We start from the raw sequence: 23,596 nt of genomic DNA, 5'->3' as shown, positions 1-23,596 counted from the left end.
TGAAAATGTCCGCAAAAAAGCGCGTCTCTCTGCTATTAGCCAACATTACGGAATAGTTCGCGCCGACTCATCATACGCCCTCTTTCATTCTTCTGCATTTGGCATTCAGCGTTGAAGGTCGTATTTAGACCTTAGATTTAGTTTATTGTTACTTTAAGTCTAAATATAGTAATAATAATGGCAAATAACGATAATTTTGCACAAGACGTTACTGAAAATCAAGTGAATGGAAATGCGGAGAACGGTGGCGGTGATGGCCAAGAACATAACAGTGCTGATGCTCCAGGACGCGATGACGACAGGTAAAACATTTTATTTCATATCACGATCATATTAAAGTGTAATATAGTATTATCTAAGTAAAATATTAACTATTCAGTCTTTAAATAGCTTTTTGCGTTGTAAATTTATGTTCACAGTAATTATATGCTTGCCGCAATGGCGGCGTCGGTCCGGCATATTATCAATATCGGCATTGTAATCTACTTTAATCCATGAGGTTTTTTCAAAATTCAATGTTTTTATTCCTGCAGTGGATTCTTCGCGTTTTAAATTAAGTCATCAATGTCATAGTTCTTATTTCAGCTAAATTCCAGGTTACAATTTTTATTAAAATTCATTTTGTAGCCGCTCGTCGTAAAATGGCGTCACTCGCGCGTCACTCGTTACTTCCCGCCGGCGCGGTCCCGTTATCGATTTTCGCATCAGTTTTTATTTTCACATTCGATTAGTGGATTGAATGTTACGGTCAAATATCGGGCGTGGACCGTGTAAGCTAATTATTTAGCAACTTGCAAGATTTTAAATCGGTGGTAGTGCGTACGGCGTTATGGCGCCGAGGAAGGCGTCGGGTGATCGGCCCTCGGCGCCGCGGTCAGTTTGGAGCGCTACTAACGCCCTGTCTCTCTGCAGGTGTGAGCCTGCGCCGCCGCCGCAGCTGCCGCCGGAGGACGTCATGGTATATATCCGCAAGGGCTCACACTAAAGTAAAACAACGACCAAACTGACTAGATAGTCTTGGCCACTTAACTTTGGGCCTCGTTCACACTTGCCAATTTCAAATCTTGCGATATCACTGTAACATTGTTGTTTTCATTTCTCGTTGTCTTGATAATGTTAAAGTTTGCAGTTTAATTTTTGTAACTTACAGGTTTCTGAATTTGTTTTGCCGCAGTGCTTGGAGTTTGTTTGTAACAAAATGTAGCTGTAAAGTACTGTAAACAAGTACTGCATAGTGTTAATGTTCAATTGTAATTTTTAAGTCAGTTTCTAAATTGAGGCAATTTTGTCCCTTTGTGCTTTCTCATTTTGATAATTTTGTTGTGTGCTTACAGAAAGCTTTTTGTGGGAGGCCTGAGCTGGGAAACCACAGACAGTAAGTGATCCAGAGATTTATTCATTATCTTTCAGTACGTTACTTATTACAAAACATGAAATGATGATTAATTTCAGTTCTGCTTCTGAAATAATTTGAAGATATTTTTACCCACAATCCTGACAAAATATTTAAAATATTATTATTGTGTGAAATAAAAGTTTTAGATTTCACATTTGCTTTTGTCTCTTTCAGAGGAATTACGTGATCACTTCAGTGCATATGGAGAGATTGAAAGTATCAATGTCAAGACAGACCCTAACACGGGCAGGTCACGAGGCTTCGCTTTTATCGTATTCAAAGCGCCAGATTCTATTGATAAAGTAATGGCAGCTGGGGATCACACCATTAACAATAAGAAAGTAGACCCTAAGAAGGCTAAGGCGAGGCACGGCAAAATATTTGTTGGAGGTCTCAGCAGTGAAATTTCCGATGAGGAAATTAAAAGCTTCTTCAATAACTTTGGAACAGTACGTATTGTTTTGCATAAATTAAAAATATATTAAGTTCTTTTTGTAAATGATGAAAGCTCCGGTTATGGTGAGATTGAAATATATCTAGATTGTTTGTGAAGATAAAACCGGGCCCCTGACTATATATCACATTCTTAAAAATATTTAAGTAACAAGCTTCAAATATTCATCATGTTTTTCTTTTCAGGTCATAGATGTGGAGATGCCTTTTGACAAAACAAAGAACCAAAGAAAAGGTTTCTGTTTTATCACATTTGAGTCTGAGCAGGTGGTCAATGAACTTCTGAAGACCCCCAAGCAAACAATTGGAGGCAAGGAGGTTCGTTGAGTTCTTCGTAAAACACCTCTATTACGTCGCAGTTTTTGTAATGTTGACATTTAATTTAATTTTTATCTTCTTGTTTAGGTCGACGTTAAGAGGGCGACGCCAAAACCAGACGGACCCGGGGGAATGGGCGGGCGTGGCGGCCGCGGTGGAAGGGGAGCGCGTGGCGGGCGTGGGGGCCGCGGGGGCTACGGCGGCCAAGGGGCCTGGGGCAACCAGGGCTACGGCGGCTACGGTTACGGCCAAGGAGGATATGGCGGCGGATACGACGGTTACGGCTACGGCGGATACGGCTACGACGGCTACGGGGGCTACGGCGGATATGATTACTCCGGATACCCCAATTACGGTAAACGCGGCAAGCAGCACTAGTGAGCCGGCTAGGCCGGCCTGCTCACCGACACATTACCTCGACTGATGTTACCTGATCCTAGAATGTAAACGTAGAGTAAGGCGGCGGGCGAGCGGCGTGTCGCGGTTCGCCCGCCGCGCTAGGTTAGCGTAGTGGGGCCGCCCTCCGTCCTTGAGATACCTCCTCGCTGATGTATAATTCGATCGATAAGGAGATATCGAGTCGCGTGAACCTTAGGTGTATGTCTTAGTGCGTAGAAAATATTTATTTTTCTATTATAACTGCGTATTTACATTGATATTCTATCGAGATAATGTGTAGTGAAGTCGTCGGGGCGACAGTTTGTTCTGATAACGATCGTAGTTAGGAAACTTGCTCCTGTGTAATCTTAAAGTAAAATCATTTCATAGTTATAACATTTGGAAAGATCATTTTAATTTGCATTATTTAGTTTATTTCCACTAATTTGCATCACTGTTGCGAGCCGCCCGCGTGTATGTTAGCGGCAGTAGCGAGTGCCCACGCAGCTATCGATCACTCTTTATCATTGTTTCACTAGGTACTATGTTTGTACATATATGTTACCGCCTTACGTTTTATAAGTGTTCATTTGTAATACCACTTTTGACATATGTAGCAATGTCGCCCGAGTTTTATTTGTTTTGGTATTTTTATTTACCTATTAACGCTCTCGCCACATGCTACATTTGGGTAATTGGGGTAATATATGGAGAGACATTGTGAAAGTGATAAAGATATGATGAAGCTTTTGAATAAAGCACTGTTACCAAAAAATCAATGTGTTTCCATATATACCCCGCCCGCTCCCGCTCCCCCCGCGCTCCCGCGCCCACTAACACGCATGCTCGCAGCTGTCCGCGCCACTCCTGTCTCGACCCTCGCGGCGTGAGCATCGGCAAATTAATTTTACATTGTTAATGTTGTAAGACTGCATTCATAGGTCTTGAAATATACTGACTGACGAACATAGATTTAGTAGACTAAAAGTTACACTGGATAGTTCTATTCATAAACTTAGTAATATTACACACAACGAAGTTACTTAAACAATAAGCTATATATATATACAAATACCGTACGTTGCATATATTTATTGAATGGTTGACCAATGGTGCTTGTCAGTACACATGACAAGAATTTCAGTAGTTTTATTTTTGTAAATCATCATTTCTATATTAAGTTAAGAGAAATATATCTGGTCTATATATATGATCGTACGAGGAACTTTCGCTCGTAAATTCTCGGAAAACGAATAGAAGGCCATGTAGTACGCAAGTGGTGCGTGAAGATGCGCGTCTGCTGGAGACTAATGTCTTTTGTTGCGGGCAGACTACGGCGGGTACGGAGGGTACGAGGGCGGCTACGGCGCGCGCGCGGCTCCACGCGGGAAAGGTACTGCCGTCCTCACCCACCCCTAGCCCTTAGCCAGCGCCGCCGGTCACACTCTCGCACCGCCGACTGAGTAGACTTAGCTTGAGAGTGTGACCCTACGTGTCTATGTAGTGTTGTCACGAACGTTTTGGCCCCGCTGCAACTACCTGTCGTATTACTAATATCTTGTATAGTTTTTGGACCGTAGTTTGTTAGTTACGCGTTCCCAAAACGTTTCATTTGCATCTCAGCCGTTTGATGTTTTAATCGTTTACGTAAATCTCAAATTAGTGTTGGGATAATATTGCATGTGTGAATGCGACTGAAAATTTATTTCAGCTTATATCATTATTATTAACGAATTTATATAGATGTAAGAATAATATGACCAGATCCTTTTAAAGTGATATTTGTTCATGTGGAGGCTATCTATTGGATGCGATTGGCTAAAACTACCTTTGACAATGACTTAAAATTGATCCTACTACTGATTGCGTAGATACCGAATATTATATTGATATACACATAAAATGTGATGTGATTGATAACATTGATATTAATATTTTTTTATTGTCACCTAGTGTAATCTAACAAATCTTGTTTCTATGTTTCTGAAAATGAATAGAAATGTAATAACGTTTTTTTTTCTTTTTTTTTTTATGGAAGAAACAGAAGGCAGACAAGCGGAGGGCCGATCTGATGGTAAGTGGTCACCTCTGCCGTTAACATTGATTATGCTAGTGACCTTGAATAAATTCCTGACATTACCAATGTGCCGGCACCAGTGTGATCTAAGATGTTACATCTCTTGTCTATTTATTATTGCACTGCCTTTTTCACTTTGGCTTCCGATGTAGATCCGATTCATTTTGATCGTCGGGTTTTAATTTAAATCGTTCCATTTTTTTTTGCTAAATGTATTTAATGAGCGTGTTCAATAGTAATGCATTTTAATGTTATATTGTTTTTTTGAAATTAGAAAGCTCGTGGGACTAAAATTCCGCTGCATTTTCATAAGCTTAACGCTAATCTAAAATCTGTATGTATATAGTGTAGTTGAGTTATAAGATCGTAGTCTTTATTATTTAGTATCATGACATTTATATTTTACGCACTATTTATTTATCAAAGCAAGTTAGTTCTTATTTGCTTTAACTTTAACCCAGAGATGCACTCACAGTACTAATCGATTTTGGAAAAAATGAATACCAATCTTATCAAATTCATTTTAAAATATTTTGAATAAATAAAATCCTCTCGCGAGTTCAAGCAAAGCTGACAGCTTCCATTTAAAATCTATTGTGTTGTCATTTTTATACATTTGAGACGCAAGCCTCGAGAGAGTACAATATACTTGTGGTTTTCCCGTTACTCGTGAGTGTACCGCTACGTAATTATTGGCATGACTAACGCGCCGCCGAACCTGTTTTTATTTAATCCTTAAGTTTGTTGACTCTCATTGGTGCTATGCTTTTCGAAGTTTCCTTATCGTGACATCTTGCAGCAGGCTACCAAGGCGGCAAGCAGCGCGGGGGCGGCGGCGGTCGCGCCAACCAGAGGCACCAGCCCTACTAGACACAAACCAGTACCTGCCGATAGTCATCTCAGTCCAATAGTAAGGTGAATATGTTGCGTTGATATTGTATGCGCTCATTTTTGTAAATTCGCCTCTTGTTTTGCATGCGGGTTCACATATCGATCATTGGAAGATTGCCATTGATGCTACACGATCACTTTTTTATCCCTTTAATACTTATCGTTATCTTATTTGTATCCTAATCATTTGGGGTCGGTGCAGTGTTTCCTCCAGTCATATTATTCACGAACATTCGATTGCTATCAAATTATTAGTTAAAATGTCACAGCATAATATAAATACTAAGGTAAAAAATATATTTATAATTTGACATTTCCTTTAGCTCAGTCGCTTCACACATGCTATTGAGATGAGTGCGGGTGCGTCGCTCGGCAAGGGCTAACTCCAGACTTGTGTTGCAGATTAAGTGATCGGTCGTGCGCGTCCCCCGCGCCGCAGCCGCCGCCGCCGCCGCCGCCGCGCCGGGGACGCGACATTCCATTCCACATAATTAATATTTAAGAAATCTTTTTAAGAAAATTTTTAAGGATAAAAAGTACGTCGTATGTGACGTGACCGCATCCGGAGCGGTCGTTGCATTAAATTAATATAATATAGTATGGATTAATAGATTAACTTGAGTATTATTGCTGATTAGATTCAATTTTGACATTATAGTATCGAAATCTTACCTTTTGAACTGATTCTTAGAGTAATAATTATACAGAGCTTAAAGTTAGAGAGTGACGGTCTCCGACGGCGCGCCGGGTCCGTGTGTGCGTGCGTGCGTGTGTGTTTGCGTGCGTGCGTGTGAGCAGCCGCCCTCCACTCAGCGATGATTGTTCTGGATCTCATTGCAGAAAATGTTGTAGATTTTTTGTAATTTTTAATTTTGGTAATCGAACAAGAAAATAGAATCATGTATTTTATACAAACTAGTTGTTTCTTCCGATGAATAGGGATGAAATTAGCGTAAGTGATCGGACATGAACAAAACTTCTGGAGATATACGAGTTGTGTATGTCTAAATAAAACAAATATGTAAATAAAATGTTGACTTTTTGTCTGTCTTAATTGATTTCAATGCTACAGAAGTAGGCGTACTTATTTATTATTAAGTACTGAACCTTTTTCTACATTTCTCATTTTCTGTGTTTAGTCTATATTCCTATTAAAGAAGATAAAACCTTGTAATAATCTGAAGTTCTAGGATAAATTGTTTTGTTCGGTGATTATTGTCAAAAAATCTAATATACGAAAATTGTAATTGTTGTAGGTATTTGTATGACTTCTTTTGAAACTTCATAGATCATAGTTAACATAGAATTACAAATATCAATAAATGTGGATACAACTGTCTTGTGCAATCTTGTCTTCTAAATTGAAACCAACAAACTATCGGATATATAACCTCTTTTTGAAATAAAACAGAAAAAAAATCAGATGTTTATATTACAATACAGCTCTGGTATAATTTTGACGACAAATTTCGGTATTTACTAGCAGTTCAGCATGGCTGTGCACTGGACGTGGCGTGGAGGACGTCTAGAGCGTTGCACAGGGCTCTGTAGTTAACCTGTCCCAAGAAATAAATATGAACTTCCGAATTATATTTACAATGTAACACCAATAAACAGCGACTGGATTTATATTTGCTTCCTTACTTTTTTCAATGCGCTTTATGGCTTTCTGCTAATGACATCGAGTTTAGTAGTTTTTTCCGAGTAGGTACTTACCTCATCCCTACACCCGCGCCGGTAGCCGAAGCACTTGTAGATGACGTCGCGCTCCCGCGCCGACACGCGCTCCAGCAGGCCGCGCCGCGAAAAGGCGCGCTCGACGGCCGAGCGCGGCAGCGAGCCGCAACGCTGCGGGTCCGCATCCTTTGCAATGCGTTTTATTGTCAATATTGCGCATGTTAGAACAACATATACATCAGAAACACGGCTATATGGATTTTTTCAGTAACTTGGTAGACCCACAAGTAAAATGCAGCAATCTCTAATTTCAATATTGTGTAAAGAACATATCGCCGCTATAGTTGGTTAAAGGCATGGAAGGTGTGGTTGAAGGTAGGTTTTATAGCTAACAAAATTTTTACTTTCGAAAAGGTTTAAATTCGAAATGCGTTTATAAATAAGTATAAAACCGATAGCGCTAATGAGTATGTACATAGATAATACGTCAAATAATCAACAATAATAATTTTAATCTATTTCGACTCAGCACTCTAACTGCAATTAGTGCGCTGGATTATAACTCATACTAAACTAAAACTTCTTCATTATATAGGCCTATTGAAGATTAGTATCTTATGAGATTAATTAATTTACTACAAAGGTGTATAAATTTTTATAATAATACAAACAACAAAAAAAAAATGTAACAAAGTTCCTCAAATTTGAGAAAACAACAAAATTAGTTCAATTGTCAACAAATTGATAATAAGCCATTAATAAAATGTGGTTTGTTGAAAAAGCAGTTTGACAATCTATGATTATCCTTAATAATAATATAAGTGAACAAGCCTAGCGTGTCGCCGCCATTACAAAAGACATTTTTTTCTAAAATAAAAAAAAAATATTATTTTTAACGGGCCACTTAAAAACTCAGTAGCTTATCGCTTGAAGATTGCACACAATTAGTTTGAATGAATAATTTAGCCTAGTTTTTAAGATATCACTGAAATTCTTAGAACAAGCCTAGCGTGTTCGCGGCGTGGCTATAGAAATTCGCATGAATACGCTAGGCTTGTCGCTGGCACTGAACGTGTTAAACCGTTGATGTCCAAAGACACGTTTTAAAGAAATAACAATATTCAATGATAAATCAGAGCCTTGATTCAAGAAACATTTACGAAAGTTTTGACTTCGTCATTATCCTTTTCTCAAAATTCATTCAAAGACTATCGATAGTCGAGAACTATCGATAGTATCCTGCTATCAAAAGTATTGCTTACAGATAATATCGATAGTAATAATCAAAACAATACTATCGTATCTAGGATATAATATCGTATTTAGGATATAATAATATCCTAAATAGTTTTTGAGGTCAACTATCGATACTTCTGCAACTTTAGTGGATGTAGAACTAGAACTAAGTATTGAATTATTAATTCTATAATAATTAATTTACAAAATTCGTTAGATTACAATATATCTCGTCAGATTGTAAACTGGCGAAATATTGTGAACCGTGAAATTTAATTGCAATTAAACGCATTATTTTTCGCTAGATTGTAATCTATCGATGAGAAGTGGTCACATTGTGAATTGGTGTAGAACGGAACGCATCTCGCGCGCTGATTGTTTGAACGTTATGTGCCCCCTATGCTAAAATAGATTTCAAACCGAACAAATCACGATTTATCGACGCCTATACGTGCAGCTTAATTAAGGATATCACACACATCCTTACGCCATATCTATATCTATACTAATATATAAAACTCTAGACTCTGTCTGTACACTCATTTTTTTTGTAGAATTTCGTCATAAGCGTTCCTTTTATGCGTGACTGACATCGTTTTTACCATTTTTGAAATTTGTGTCTATCTGTCTGTATGTCCCACTGTAATTCCAGAACGGCTGAACCGATCTTTACAAAAATTCGTAGATGTGAAGAACATGTGCTTGCGGAAATAATGGGCTATTTATATATATAAAAGAGAATGTGTTTGTATGTATGTCATCTATAGACTTAGAAACTATTCGATCGACCATTATGAAAATTGGTATGTATATGTATTTTATCACAGAGAAGAATAATATGCTATTCCCATTGACGCAACTCGCCACCAGGCTGCGCTAAGATGAATAGACTTCTACATCGTTCAACCGATTGTCATGAAAATGAATATGTACAATAATTTTTTCATGGAGAAAGTAATAATTCCATCAGATGGTCCTTATATGTATAACTATGAACTTCTATACAGATAAAACGAAAATTATAAAAACAGAAACAAATAATTAAAATCTATTCAAAAACATAAAATAATAACAACACATTATTAGCATTTTAAGACAAGATAATTATAAATTACATATACGAGAAGAAGTGATAGCTATTTTGATGTAATAAGAAAGTCCATAATAATTAGGTTATTATGCAGAGCAAAATTGATCTGCAATTTTGCTTATTACGACGATCACATACACCATCAACAGGTTCTTCATCAAGAGCTACTGAAAAACCTGACGAGTGAGCCCAACGACTAGATGATCAAAGAATAAAGTAGACTAATTTAAGAACAAGAACCAATCTCAATAAATAAGCCGATACGATTATATCAATTACGATAAAGGTTATAATTACAATATGCAACTCGATGTGATCACATTGGTTCAATTAATTTTGTATGCTCCTATTGTCACGCTATAAAGTTTATAAAACCTGCTGTATGTGCTGCTTCATTGGCAAAATTTATCTGGTTGAACCACCAAAATCTCTTTTTGCCTACGTAACTGGAACTACTAAGAAATCTAAACATTTCGTTCCTCATTTCATATTAGCAAATGCAATTCATGTTTTCAAATGATGATATCATTTTGGAGGAACAAATATTGTATAATAAAATTGAAGGACGTATATAGTCTACATTTAAATTGCAATGTAGAGTATATCATCAGATTGTTTCACTTCTTCCAGTACCTGCAGAAAATCACACTTTCTGCACATTTATTTCATGGACAACGTAGAAAATGAGATTGATCAACGATGCATGTTCAGTATCACAACTTATCGAGAAATCATCGCTAAATTAAGAATTATGCTTTATGAAAATAATTGTTTAATTCATGATTTTAATATTGCTCTTGAAGGTGAAACAACAGAAGATTTGAAAGTCATTATTAAAGTAGATAGATCGCCATTAAATGAGCATGAAAGGCGCTTCAATGCTCCCAAGGCTCCTTCAGTTGCATCTAAAATTGTTGGTACAGAAATAACCCAACGAGGTATTGTTATCACTAAGCGAGTCAAAACAAAGCATGGTGTCGCTAAAACACACTGATCGTTTGGATCGCCAAACGATCTGTGACGCCAAACTGATAATAAGCGTATTATGATTATTCAATTCTGTTTCTGCGATCAGAAGATGGATATCATCTCGGACTGTATTAAACTAATCTCACGGTAGGGTCTGTGACATCGAATAGAGTTAGTTGTATGGATTTTTTGCGTATCGTATAATGATTATATATAATCAATATAATATTCTGAAGTGCCGTCAACTGTTACAACAATTCATTGTTGACATGTACGCTGAGGTCGAGAACAACCGATTAAACTACATGCGATACAACCAATCAAAACTTCGACCTGAAGAGACTTTCTTTTACGAGATACAATATCGAATGATAACCTGAATTTAAGTTTTCGTTGTCCATGCTGCTAAGGTCTTGGCTTAATTTTTAAAGTCGGCCGCCTGCCTGACACTATCCCACAAAAATTATATAAAAACATTATTCCTGGGAATGTTCATGGTGGTAATCCCTTCCCTCCTGTCTGCATTGATCTCTGTCCAAACTTTCCATATGAAACTCCCAAGTTACGGGGCACTCTTTAACGCTGGTGGTTGGATCCGCATCGAACTCTTGTAAACTGTTTTCATCTAGATCAACACGATGTTGTTTAGCGTTCAGTCGTGGTTCCCTAAATGTAGGGTACCCGTTTTCCACATGCATTTTACCACCAGAATTGCTTACTTTTTTTTTTGATAAATCATTGTCAAAGTAGAACTTTGATGTGATTTTTTATTTTATTTTTTTACTTGACGACCTCTACATCTGTTAGCTCTGATTCTGTCTAATTTTGCTTTTCGATGCCCAAAAATGTATCCGAAAAAAATGTCTAAAACAGATTTTAAAAATGTTATGGAGGTAAGTAGGTAAAATTTCGGTGAAAATCGAAAAATTAACAAAAAATTTCTTTAAAAAAAAATGGATGCGTTTTGACTTTTTTTGGCCAACTTATATTTTCAAAATGGGCTCCCAAACACGCCCATTTGATTTGTCGGACCCTCTACAAAACACCCTGTATATTAATTTTCATGACAATCGCTTGGACGACGTAGAAGTCTATACACCTCAGCGCCGCCTGGTGGCGAGTTACGTCAATGGAAATAGCATACAAATATTCTCCGTGAAAAAATGCATATACCTACCAATACCAATTTCCATAATAATCGGTCAAATAGTTACTGAGTCTATAGATGACATACATACAAACACATGCTTTTATATGTATATTGTTTGAATAAACAAGCAACATCAGCGTCAAGTCATACAACTTCCCTATTTAAAAAAAAAAGGCGGGAGATTTGTAGTTGACACATTAAGAATTGCAATTATAATTATTACGGTGTAATGTGATTATTGATGGTTATTTGTGTTGTAGACTAAATGTTTTTCTTTTGTGGTAGATTGATTGTTATTATAAATTAAAGATAATTGTTTTAGAGGTTAACCTACTTCCTACTTCTGGTTCTAAATATATATATAAAAGGGGAAAAAGTCTTTTCGCATATAGTATGTATGAACTTGTAATAAAATCTCTTTGGCTATACCATTTGTATCTGGCTGGTTTTGGTATCATTAAAAAGTTTTAATTTTAAAGAAGGCACTTCCAAATTCAAATTAGGAATTTGTGTGATTTTCATTTGTTTTTGTTGTTGTTAAAATGAGTGAATCTAAAGAAGAAATTCGATACATTTTAAAATTTTACTATAAAAAAAGGTAAAAATGTCTCAAAAAAACTCAAGCTGCGAAAAAAATTTGTGATGTTTATGGACCTAATGCAGTATCTGTGAGAGTAGCGCAAGTTTGGTTTAAGCGTTTTCAAGGCGGAAATTTTGATATCAAAGATGCATCTCGCTCTGGTCGCCCTGTTACGGACAAAATTGATGCCATTTTTGAAAAAGTGGAGCAAGATCGGCATATTAGTAGTTACGATGTAGCTGAAGAACTGGCAATTGACCACAAAACGGGTTTGACTCATTTGAATAAAGCTGGGTACACAAAAAAGCTCGATATATGGGTGCCTCATGAACTCACTGAAAGAAACCTAATGAACCGTGTACTCATTTGTGATTCTTTATTACGACGTAATGAAACCGAACAATTTTTGAAGAAGCTGATAACTGGTGATGAAAAGTGGATCACATACGACAAGAAAGTGCGAAAAAGATCGTGGTCAAAGGCCGGTCAAGCTTCACAGACTGTGGCAAAACCCGGATTAACTCGCAACAAGGTAATGCTGTGTGTATGGTGGGATTGGAAGGGCATCATTCATTATGAGCTGTTACCGCCCGGCAGGACCATCGATTCAGAACTGTATTGCGAACAATTGATGAGATTGAAGCAAGAAATTGAGAGAAAGCGGCCAGAATTGATCAACAGAAGGGGTGTGGTTTTTCACCATGACAACACTAGACCTCACACATCTTTACCCACTCAACAAAAATTACGAGAGTTTGGCTGGGAGGTATTAATGCATCCGCCGTATAGTCCTGACCTTGCACCTTCAGATTTTCATCTGTTTCGGTCTCTGTAGAATTCCTTAGGCAGTGTCAGGTTAACATCACGTGAGGACTGCCAAAACCACTTGTCGCAGTTTTTCGATCAGAAGCCCCAAAATTTTTACAGCAATGGGATCATGTCACTACCACCAAGATGGCAAAAAGTTATGGAACAAAATGGCACCTACATACTTTAGTCAAATGTAAATAAACTATAAAAAAAACTTTTTGAATTTTCATATAAAATACGAAGAAACTTTTTCCCCAACCTCTTATATATATAGCCTATCATAAAAGGAATACTTATGACAGGAAAGAAAGACTAGAGATTTATATAGTAGTATAGATATAGATATATGTATATATAGATATTAGAATTAAAAGTCGTAATTTTTATCCCAAATGTCACGTGACCTAAAACACGTGTGCCACAAAGGTGTGGCGTCAAATAGGCAAAGACTGTCAATTCAATATCATCTGACACTTTGATAAATAACTTTTCTGGAGTTTTAATGCTAGTATTTGTAAATTATGCACGAACGGTAACGATAACAATTGATTATATTTCCAAAAAAACTTCAAATATTTATAGCTGTTAACGCTGAAAGTTGAATGGCTGCCAGTACATACACAACTTTTATTTTTATAAATATGACGTCACCGAAATTACTGACAGCGTTTTTTTGCAGGAATACAAATTTTATTTTATGGCCAGATAACATATTCGGACAATCAATACTTTGGAAGTATTTTAACACGTATACTACGTGTTATATATAATAATAAAAGAAAAAAAAATAGATTTCTACATGAAAGAGTATTTCAGTTCTCGTTTTGAATTGTGCCTAAATAGCGACGATCGTCATTAAAATATTACTTTTAAAAATTCGAACTCCGGAAATAAAAAGCAACAGGTTTTATTTTAAAATAAGCATAACAAAATTCAAACTTTACGTTATTTATGCAAATTTATTTAAAAGGCAACCAACGACTTTTTTGATATAGGGAGGCAAACGAGCAGGAGGCTCACCTGATGGAAATTGAGATTACCACCGCCCGTGCACTACTGCAACACCGTGGGGCTTGCAGGTGCGTTTCCGGCCTTTGAGGAAGGAGTATGCTCTTTTTTTAAGGTTCCGAGGTCATTTCCGTTCAGAAAAACCGCCTTCGAAGATTAGTTCCACAGAGTGGTTGTGCGAGGTAAAAAATGTCTTAAAAATGCGTTGTTGTGGATTTTCGGATTTTGGTTTTTTGGAGGTTTTGGGGGTAAAACTTTAATTGTGACGAGATGTCCGAAGGTAAAATTCAGCAGCCGGGATTAATCCGAATAATTACTCAGAAAAATTCCCCGGGAAAAATTCGGTAGAAGATACAGAGTGATCTAACATCTATACGCAAAGCCTAAGGATCAAGCAGGTCGGAAAGTGCTTGATCTTCGATAATTCGAGTTGCATAATGTTGTCTTGAACTCGAATGTGAGTGTGGTTTATCTTACATAGGCCAAACAAAGAGAAGTATCGGTACCAGGGTCAAGGAACATATAGGAGAGGTCAAAAATAGGCGTTCTACAAAGTCTGCAGTCTGTGAACATGCTCTGGATAAACCTAACCATTTTATTCGATTTGATAAACCACAGATCCTCGCTAGAGAACACAGATTCATTCCTAAAATGATACGCGAGGCTATTGAAATTCAAAAACATCCGAACTTCAATAGAGAAGATGGTTGGAGACTTTCTAACACCTGGGATCCACTTATTAAAAATTTAAAATCCCAAATCCAACAGACTGCAAGACCTAAAGATACAGTTAGTGCCTTCTGCGTGCAACCGGAACGTTACTCAAGATATCAATTGAGAAATCGTTGGCGGTAGTTGTTAATAATATTTCCTTTGTTCTTCAAATAGACAAATGTCATCTTAGTCTACCCGTGACCACGAACACTGTGAAGCGCTCGAAACGTCGGGATGTTTAAAAAAAAATTAATATACGCGATTCAAATCCGTTATAATTAGTTTTATTTAAATTCGAGTTGCTCTGCGTTGCACACCCAGCTTTTTTATGCCATTTTTGCGTTCCAATTGAACGCGGAACTGAACGAGGCTCGTAATATGCAAACCAAGTATTCCGATGCTCTAGCTGTGGCGGCAATCGGAATCTTCTGAAATCGTAGAGATACGACAAATGATAATTATAAAGCGGTTAACGCGCAAACTATAACTAAAGACTCGATTTCAGACACATATTTGTTTCGCGGTTTACTTCGATGTTTTCCCGAGAAATATTGGCCGATGTATGAGGTGTCTACGCTATTACCGTCTGCATAGCAGTGAATATTACAGTTTTGCAACAAGTCATTGATATGCAGAAGAACCAGAGTGGGTCATAGAACGCTGCTTTGTGGAACACTAGCATTGAGGAATTTTATATCAGAGCATGCACTATGGATAATGACTTCAATGCCCCAATCTGGCAAAAAGCTAGTGATCCAATTGCATAATTTCCTACAGCAGCCCGTAGGAAGGCTTCGAAGCGCTTTGTGCAATATCTCCAATGCCTCCCCCTTATTCTCAACTGCTTCCGCCCATCTATGAGTAAGGTAAACTAGAAGATCACCGGCTGAAAAACCCCGACAGAAATCATATTGGCGGTCGTTAATCAGCTCATATTCCTCTTGGTACCGCAGGAGCTGTTAGTTTAGAATTTACTCCATTACCTTGTAGAAAAAGGAGGTGATGGATACAGGCCTATAATTGGACGGGTCTGAGCTGTTACCGTTATAAAGGCCGAGATGGCCCAGTAGTTAGAACGCGTGCATCTTAATCCGATGATTGTAATGAATTGCAATAAATACTTTCGTTTTGTTTGTTTAATAAGTGCAAAAGTTTTGGGTTGGGGGGTTTGAAACCCAAAACATCCCCCTGCCTACGGCCATGTCTAGGAGATGCATTGAAATAATGTATAAAAACTGTAAACCATCAAGTCCGCGATAGAAACAATGTGTCATTACGGTAAATAAATAATAACAATTTGTAACTATTACATATTAGTAAAAAATTCTAGGTTCGGTGTGTACAAATTATTTAATAATTATTAGGTTCGGTGTTACGCGTTCTAAACACTGGAGCATCTCGATTCACAGTCGAGATGGCCCAGTGGTTAGAACGCGTGCATCTTAACCGATGATTGCGGGTTCAAACCCAGGCAAGCACCTCTGTTTCATGTGATTAATTTGTCTTTATAATTCATCTCGTGCTTTGCGGTGAAGGAAAACATCGTGACCTGCATGTGACAAATTTCATAGAAATTCTGCCACATGTGTATTCCACCAACCCGCATTGGAACAGCGTGATGGAAAATGTTCCAAACCTTCTCCTCAAAGGGAGAGGAGGCCTTTAGCCCAGCAGTGGGAATTTACAGGCAGTTGTTGTTGTTTTTTTGTTGTGTACAAATAATAACAGTTTTTCAAAAATCTTTTTCGCGTCCGCGAGGCACTTTGGTAACTAGTTGTGTCAGATCATATTTCAGATCTTGGTATGTTTATTTCTTTCAAAAGGGTAGCGATATTAGTGCTAACCTTAAAAACCTCAAGTATATTAGAAAGCTGATCGGGAAACTTGGCAAGCTTAGAGAGCGCGCCGGCGACGAGAGCGCGCTCCTCGTAGTCGAGATGGCAAAGCGGCGCTTCGGGCGGCGCGTGCGGCGTGGGCTGCAGCAGCGGCGCGCGCTCCAGCCCGCCCTGCGCCAGCGCCTCGCCCACCGTCTCGCAGAACCGCTCGTACTCCACGAAGCGCCGGCGGCCTGGTGCGCTGAACCTGAGCGCGATAAACACATTCGCTTGTGTGGCTGATATTGCTAATTGCGATGATTGTAATATTTAAGGTAAACTTTTTGAGACTTTTAAACTAGCTTCCATAGTTTAAGGATGATATCTATCATCCGCGTTCGAAGGTCCAATGACCAAACGTGACGACGTGTCAAGCTAGCTCACTCACACGTCCATGAGGGTCTCGACCTCGGCGGGAGCGAGCGCGAGGCCGGCGCTAGCGAGACCGCGGTAGAAGTCCGCGCGCGGCACCACGCGCTCGCGCCGCAAGTCGAACTGCTGCAGGAACTCACGCGGCCGCACGCCTTCCCGCGACACCTGCACGAGCCACCGTTACATATCACGCGGACCTGCCATAAGGGCAGCTCCGTCTGAAGCAGAACTGGCCGCACAAGCACAATTTGCAATTAAAAATTTTAGATTGCTTGCAACCTGACAGTGTAATTGCCTTGAATTCTGACTGAAAATAGTTTAATTTCGATTTGTTCGGTCCTCCTATTCACATTGATTACAACTAGACTTATCAATATATGTATATGTAACAAAAAAATGTATATATATTGTTGGAATAAACAAGGAACATCTGCGTCAAGTCATACAACTTCCCTTTAAAAAAAAAGGCGGGAGATTCGTGGCTGACACATTGAGATGGCGAATATAATTATTACGGTGTAATGTGATTATTGATTGTTATTTGTGTTGTAGACTAAATGTTTTTCTCTTGCGGTAGATTGATTGTTATTTTAAATTAAAGATAATTCGCACCTTTCCCTTTATCTTAGCGAGGATTTGCACGATGTCTGTGTGTCGCGGGTCGGGACCGCGCGCCACTTCTGCCCGAACCGGCACGGCGCGCGCCACCGTCGAGCTCTCCACGGGTTTCTCTTCCAACTGTACAAGAGCCAACAGATAACAGATAACACACAACATTCAACATCAGCAGATGAATCTACCTAGAGTCTACGCACAGCACCTCGTCAAGCAGTGCGAAGTAGTTGAACCCGCAGTCGTCCAGGTAGCGCTGTTCGAGCGCACTGAGCTGTTCCGGCGCCGCGAGCACGGCCGCTCGCGCCAGCACGCGGCGGAGCTGCGCGCGGGACACGTGTCCGTTGTTGTGCCTGCCGAGCGGAGAGCCCGTCACTAGCTGCTAGACCTTAGGATCGCCAGACGCTGCGATCACATCTCTAGGGAGATGTGAGTTCATTCGGCAGTTATCATTTCAATTTGTTTTTATCATTTCACACGATGTCTGAACATAAAATTTCTCGACGATGCGGCTCGAGTGCACAAGTAATAGACTTTGAAGTTTGAAATTTTGGGCAAACACTTTAACGACATTTAAATATAAATGTATAGTATATACAATAATTCATTAAAATAACGTAGAACAATTTAAAATTCCTCTAGGAACATATAAAGCCACCTTTTTAGTAGCGACGAAATTGAACATAGTACTAAGTATGCTGCAAAAGAATAAAACATAAAAGTTATGTAATAATAATTATTATCGACTACTGGGTCATTTGATTAGAAGTAACAGTACACGTTACTCACTCGTCGTGTTCTCCGAACATAGGTCTCAAGTCAATGGAGCGCTCTTTGCAAGCGGTCCGCAGCCGCAGCAGCCCCGCCTGCGCCAGCCCCGGCTCGTCCACGTCGCGCACCGCCGCCGCCGCGCGCCCCTCCGCCGGGGACTCCGGTACCGACACGGTGGGGTGCTTCTCTAACTCTTTTATCGCGAACACTGGGGAGTACCGTGTGCGGTTTAGCCATGTCACTAATTTGATTTTACGGGGAAGGAGAAGGCTCATGGTACAAAGCTCTTCCACCAAGTTTAAATCTATGGTATGGCTTCAGTAGGGTTTGGCAAATCTTCTTAACAAATTAAAGATAATGTTCTGAGCAATATGCTTTATTCATCAATGTTTTTGGTGTTACATTTAAATTTATTAATAAACAAAGTTAATAATAGCCGAGAAATGGTATCATAGATCCCAATGGTATCCCCTTGAAACTGCGTTTTATAAGTTTACCTTTACTCCTCGTTTTTTTAAAATGGCTTTTACTTGTGAATACACATTATATTTGAATTAAAACAACTAGAAGGGAGTCTCAAGCTCGAAGATGATAAATAGATCTAAAAGTTATAAGCAGAAGATAAGCAGTGCGGAAGATAAGAAGATAAGCAGTGTTTCTCCAAAGCTCAATGCCGTGAAACATAATGCTAAGAAAATAACCAAAGTATATTTCACGACAGTATCAAGATCAGTTATTAGTTTAAGTTTCTAACCGCGTGTACTGCGCAAGTTAGTTTCCCCATTAAAGTAAAAATCGAGTGATAAAGTTGCGAGAAATCTATACGAAGGAAGCTTCGAAAAAAGCCCCGTGTGCTATATTATAACGTGGTACTTAAAAAACAAAAATTGTGAAATTTAGTACACCAAATGTACAAAATGTAAAAGCCGATGTACTCATCAATGGGGAATCGATGGATCCAATTGATTCTGCGGAGTTTCTTGGCCTAACTGTTGGGGCCCTCAAATTAGCGGATTGGCGAGTAGACTGAGTTCTGCTGCATTTGCGGTAAAAAAAAATAGATTTTATTTACCGATGTTGATACGGCTCACTTAGTATAATTTCAGTTACTTTCACAGTATATAATGTCATATGGTATTTTGCTGTGGGGCAACGCAGTCGCTATCCATACTATATTTGTGCCACAGAAGAGGGCTATTCGCGCAATCTTTATAATATGGAGCTTATACCTAGGAGCTAAAGAATCGTTAAGGAATAAATTTAAAGAAATCAAGATATTAACTGTTGCTTCTCAATATATATTCTGTAATGTTATGTACGTACGAAAAATATTAATGATTTTATGAAAAAATGTGATACTCATAGCATTGGTACAAGGAACAAACACAAACTTGTTACTCGTGTTACTCGGTTTACTCGATTGCATAGAGTCAGTAACTCTTTTGTATATTTATGGTTTTACAACAGGATCCCAGTAAGTATTATTTGTAAAATCCGGCGAGTGCGTTGGTAACGACAGTACTCGTTAGTTTTACCTTGGTCGCAGTCGTCCTCGAAGGTGCGCCAACAGACGAGGCCGCCGTGCGTGTAGTGGCACGTGACGCACCGCGCCTCGCGATCCGACACGACGGCCGCCAGCCCCATGGCGTCCAGCGCGCGCCGGAACTGCTGCGGCGACACGCGTCCGCTGTGCAGCGGGTCGTAGTCCTGTCGGCCCGGACTTTAGTTGACTCGGTTACCAAGAGTTGTGTGGTGTGCAATGTATCAATAAGTAACTTATAACTACATTTTATTGTTTTTAATTTCACTTAGGTATAAATTTTAAAGTAAGCTAGAGTAAAAAGGCTATTAGGAATTGGGACTTATGTCGGAGGCCTCAATAAAAATAGTTGATAAACAGTGTAATTATAAATTAAACAAGAATTATGAAAGACGTTAACAATTATAACGATTAGAAAGAAAAACTATGTAACATAAGTCGTGTACAAAGTAGCTATAAATTATTAAATAAGCTCGTATAAACGAAAAGTTCAAATTGTAGAAAAAAGTAATAAAGAATTTACCCTAAAAAATTCAGAGACTCTGATCCGACGTTGCAATACAAACTGCTGGACGGTCATCATTACTTCGAGAAGTTGTCGAGAAGGTTTCGGTGGTTCAAGAGCAGGGTGGAATACTTCTGAACTACCCAGCACGGATGGAGACAACCCAGCTTCGATTTCTGGTCGTGAGATTTTCGGTAAGGTTGTGTCGATTACGGCCTTTGGGTGGTCGAATGCCTACCGGGACAACATCATACATGAACACCATTCGATCGTTTTTTAAATTCTTTTACTTTTTCATGTTCTGACAACGCATACGTACCGGCCCGAGACCTTTAATTCCTTCTTTTTTTACAGCTTCGAGTGCCTTCAGGAACTCTACGTAGTCGATAGTATACGAGTCCTTAATGAAGCGTCTCACAAGTAGATTGAAGTCCTCCGGTGAAATGATTAAACCGATAAAGTCCAAGATACGTGCAAAGTGTGCAAAAGTTATTCGCCCGTCGTTCTTAGCTACCTGGGCACAGAGTTGCATACATTATTTAACCAATCATTATTCGTTGAATTGTCCGGTGTGTCACTGCGTTATGGCACCCTGACCGACTGCAGCTTACCAGTTCGTAGTCCTGGAAGTACGGTCTAAGCGGGATCTCGCGCTGAGCAATGGTGGCTAGCAAGCAGCACAGGCGACGCAACTGCCATTGGTCCAGTTTGTGGCACTCGGGCTCCGGCGGCGGCGGACACGCGTCCAGCAGACAGTCTGAAGTTGTTTTCTCCCGTCCACGATCTGGTGCGAATGAAACTTGTCAACAAATTAATAAATACACTGGCTGAAACTTTGCCGTTCCATAAAACGAAAACATTTGTAAAAAATACGTTGGTAAAGAGATATTGTTCAAAATAAGATTACATAGATGATATAAAGGTTGGAAATAATACTCGTTGACTTCCAAGCAGAGTGTATTATGTATATATATATAAACGCATTACCTAACATGACTTTGTATTTTTAAATGTTAGAAAACAAAAACTATCGTGATTCTTCTCAGTAGAATCTGCATTCCGAACCGGTGGTAGCTTCACTTCCCTAATATTGTTTGTTAAATGGCGATTCAAATGTACTCGTAAAAGTCTACTTAAAAAGAAGTAAATAACGACTCAAAATATATGTCAATATAGAGTAAAAAATTGTTCACCATCGAAAGAATTCATTAGTCTGCTTTGATTCGGTCACATGGATTAGGATTCGAACGTTGTAGCGATTCGGATGCTGCCATACTGCGGAAGTTCTTTTATTATTGTCGTAACAAGTATATGTTTATTAAACTTAAGTGTCTACCTTCCCCGTGTATGACCTGGCAGAGCTGGTCATACAGTATGCGGCCGTCCTGGGCGCGGAAGTAATCGGCTAGTTGGGCGATCTCCGCGTCGGACAGACCTACTACGGACCGCAGCGGACCCGCCAACACCGACACGAACTTGGACTCTGATAAATACATGTTTGTTATTAAAAGCCAGCATGATGTGTGGTTTACTCACCAATCCTTTGTAAAAGAATCTAGTCAAAGCACTAAATTCTAACGTTAATTTCAGAACCCATACGACGCTCCGTCTCATTATTTCTTAGTTTTCTACCATTTTATACATGTGCATTTATGTACACATTGTTAAAAATTCTTTTGCCTAGTCTATTTCTATATTCATACCTCATATGCAAAATATATGTATAGCACGAACACAATCAGTGCCGACGACGGCTACCACAGGCGCCGCCATAGTTCACAGAACAATTCTGGCGCTCGTTTGTCGAAGAGACTGATAGTTAGTGACACGATAGTTACCAGATATGAGGGTGTTCCCTTCAGGGTCGAGAGGGCGGTACCACTGCCACAGGTCGAGGCCCACGCGGAACACCGCTGCGCGGATCTTGTTGCAGGTCTTCCACACATCCGCCAGCCGTATTATCTGAGTTTAAAGGTAATTTACACTTGATACATCAAGCCAGAATTATTATTACAGAATCTGGGTTAACTAATGAAGGCAGACGACCAAATAATGGTATATGATCGCCACCGCCGATTTCGTTGACCGATGACAAACACCCTTGTCCCTTGTCATACGAAGGCGATATATGAGAGTTCTGTAGACATAACAGACCTTACAAAATGAATAAACAATCGTTTTGGTCCACAATCTTCGCGAAACGTGACGATAATTTCCACTGAAAAAGGCAGTGAAATCGTAATAATTGTACATTTATTATACGTAGACGTAAGTCTCGTGTAGTTAAATAAACAAACAAAAAACTTGATAAGTGCATAATTGATAACACATTGGATTGTCAATACAAAATATCAATTGCGCTTATTGCCGAATGACAAAAGGTTAAACAAAAATATATAAAAGATAAAACTTGGTTTTTATAAATAATAATAAATAATTAATTAAACGACATTCATTAATATATCCACAATGAGCGAACTACAATTTGAAAATAATTTATAAAAAAAGAGATTTCACAGAGAGATTGACGATAAAGTTTCTAGCTCGTGCAGTAGTAGTAGAAGTAAATGCAGAGTTTTGAACTTATATGAGAATCTTAAGTGATTGTAAGGGCCAATTTGAGTATGCTGTCAAATTTATGTATTTGAGTACAAAAATGAACCACAATTTTTTCCCATATTTCCGAAAAATAACACATTTTGTGATTTATTTAAAATCGCACAGTAGTTAATATTTAAGAAGCGAAGACAATCTTTGCTCACGAAGAATCATAAAAATTTTAAAAAGATAAAGTCTTGCGATCGATCGAAATAAAATAAAAACTATCAAATGATTTTCAACTCGTAGCACTGCGAACTACAATATGTATACATATCTAAATGTGTGTATGTGTAATATTTTTTTTTCATTCGATATGTATTTTCATTTACCGTGTCGTGCATCTTGATGTTTATTTACACGTTATTAAAGCGACGTTGTAATAATCCTGAAACGTTTTCGCTTTATGTCTGTCTTATGTTTTATATTTGCACTCAAATACATAGAAAAATTTTGATAATATATAAAAATGATATATTGAAAATAAAACGGTAATGATATTTTTTGTCAAATATAGATAATAAATGTCATGCCAGGACATGTGTCACTTAAAAATATATTTTTGTATACTGCCATC

General features: G+C 38.6%; 2 protein-coding genes and 1 non-coding gene across 14 annotated transcripts; 2 read left to right on the top strand and 1 right to left on the bottom strand.

Moving 5' to 3' along the window:
- The first annotated feature begins 37 nt into the window (after positions 1-37).
- On the top strand, positions 38-6,555 carry LOC124535277 (RNA-binding protein squid). 12 transcript variants are annotated; one of them, XM_047111435.1, is made up of 10 exons: positions 65-302; positions 913-958; positions 1,335-1,375; positions 1,571-1,845; positions 2,036-2,167; positions 2,255-2,522; positions 3,876-3,938; positions 4,584-4,619; positions 5,422-5,537; positions 5,916-6,555. In XM_047111435.1, the coding sequence occupies exons 4-9, from the start codon at positions 1,702-1,704 to the stop codon at positions 5,490-5,492; spliced, it is 714 nt and encodes a 237-aa protein (XP_046967391.1). In that variant the 5' UTR covers positions 65-302; positions 913-958; positions 1,335-1,375; positions 1,571-1,701; the 3' UTR covers positions 5,493-5,537; positions 5,916-6,555. The 12 variants fall into 12 exon arrangements, with proteins under 12 accessions (XP_046967380.1, XP_046967379.1, XP_046967384.1 ...); XM_047111424.1 differs by lacking the exon at positions 913-958 and having other exon boundaries at positions 38-302; positions 4,590-4,619; XM_047111423.1 differs by lacking the exon at positions 913-958 and having other exon boundaries at positions 38-302.
- LOC124535470 lies at positions 1,431-1,501 on the top strand. The gene has a single exon (XR_006966809.1). It is a non-coding gene; the product is annotated as a small nucleolar RNA snR61/Z1/Z11 (small nucleolar RNA).
- A 372-nt stretch (positions 6,556-6,927) lies between the features above and the next one.
- LOC124535276 lies at positions 6,928-23,445 on the bottom strand. Its single transcript, XM_047111422.1, has 14 exons — positions 23,352-23,445; positions 22,260-22,383; positions 21,758-21,904; positions 21,033-21,205; positions 20,741-20,935; positions 20,440-20,655; positions 19,912-20,083; positions 18,395-18,584; positions 17,814-17,958; positions 17,606-17,731; positions 17,010-17,158; positions 16,592-16,829; positions 7,230-7,376; positions 6,928-7,069 (listed from the first exon to the last, which is right to left on the bottom strand). The coding sequence occupies exons 1-14, from the start codon at positions 23,361-23,363 to the stop codon at positions 7,001-7,003; spliced, it is 2,103 nt and encodes a 700-aa protein (XP_046967378.1). The 5' UTR covers positions 23,364-23,445; the 3' UTR covers positions 6,928-7,000.
- Positions 23,446-23,596: the final 151 nt, after the last annotated feature.

This window comes from Vanessa cardui, chromosome 14 (genome assembly GCF_905220365.1).
Source record: "Vanessa cardui chromosome 14, ilVanCard2.1, whole genome shotgun sequence".
In the NCBI taxonomy this organism is placed as follows: domain Eukaryota; kingdom Metazoa; phylum Arthropoda; class Insecta; order Lepidoptera; family Nymphalidae; genus Vanessa; species Vanessa cardui.
Note: the sequence above shows the minus strand (reverse complement) of the source record. Positions and strands in the feature narration are given on the sequence as shown.

Excerpts from the sequence above, each read along its gene's own strand:
- LOC124535276 (XM_047111422.1), bottom strand. Across the intron at positions 20,656-20,740 it reads GAATTAAAGGTCTCGGGCCG|GCATTCGACCACCCAAAGGC; the intron begins GTACGTATGCGT and ends TTGTCCCGGTAG. Across the intron at positions 18,585-19,911 it reads CGAGGACGACTGCGACCAAG|TGTTCGCGATAAAAGAGTTA; the intron begins GTAAAACTAACG and ends GGTACTCCCCAG.
- LOC124535277 (XM_047111423.1), top strand. The coding sequence starts at position 178 with ATGGCAAATAACGATAATTTTGCACAAGACGTTACTGAAAATCAAGTG. Across the intron at positions 1,376-1,570 it reads GAGCTGGGAAACCACAGACA|AGGAATTACGTGATCACTTC; the intron begins GTAAGTGATCCA and ends TGTCTCTTTCAG. Across the intron at positions 2,168-2,254 it reads AAACAATTGGAGGCAAGGAG|GTCGACGTTAAGAGGGCGAC; the intron begins GTTCGTTGAGTT and ends CTTCTTGTTTAG.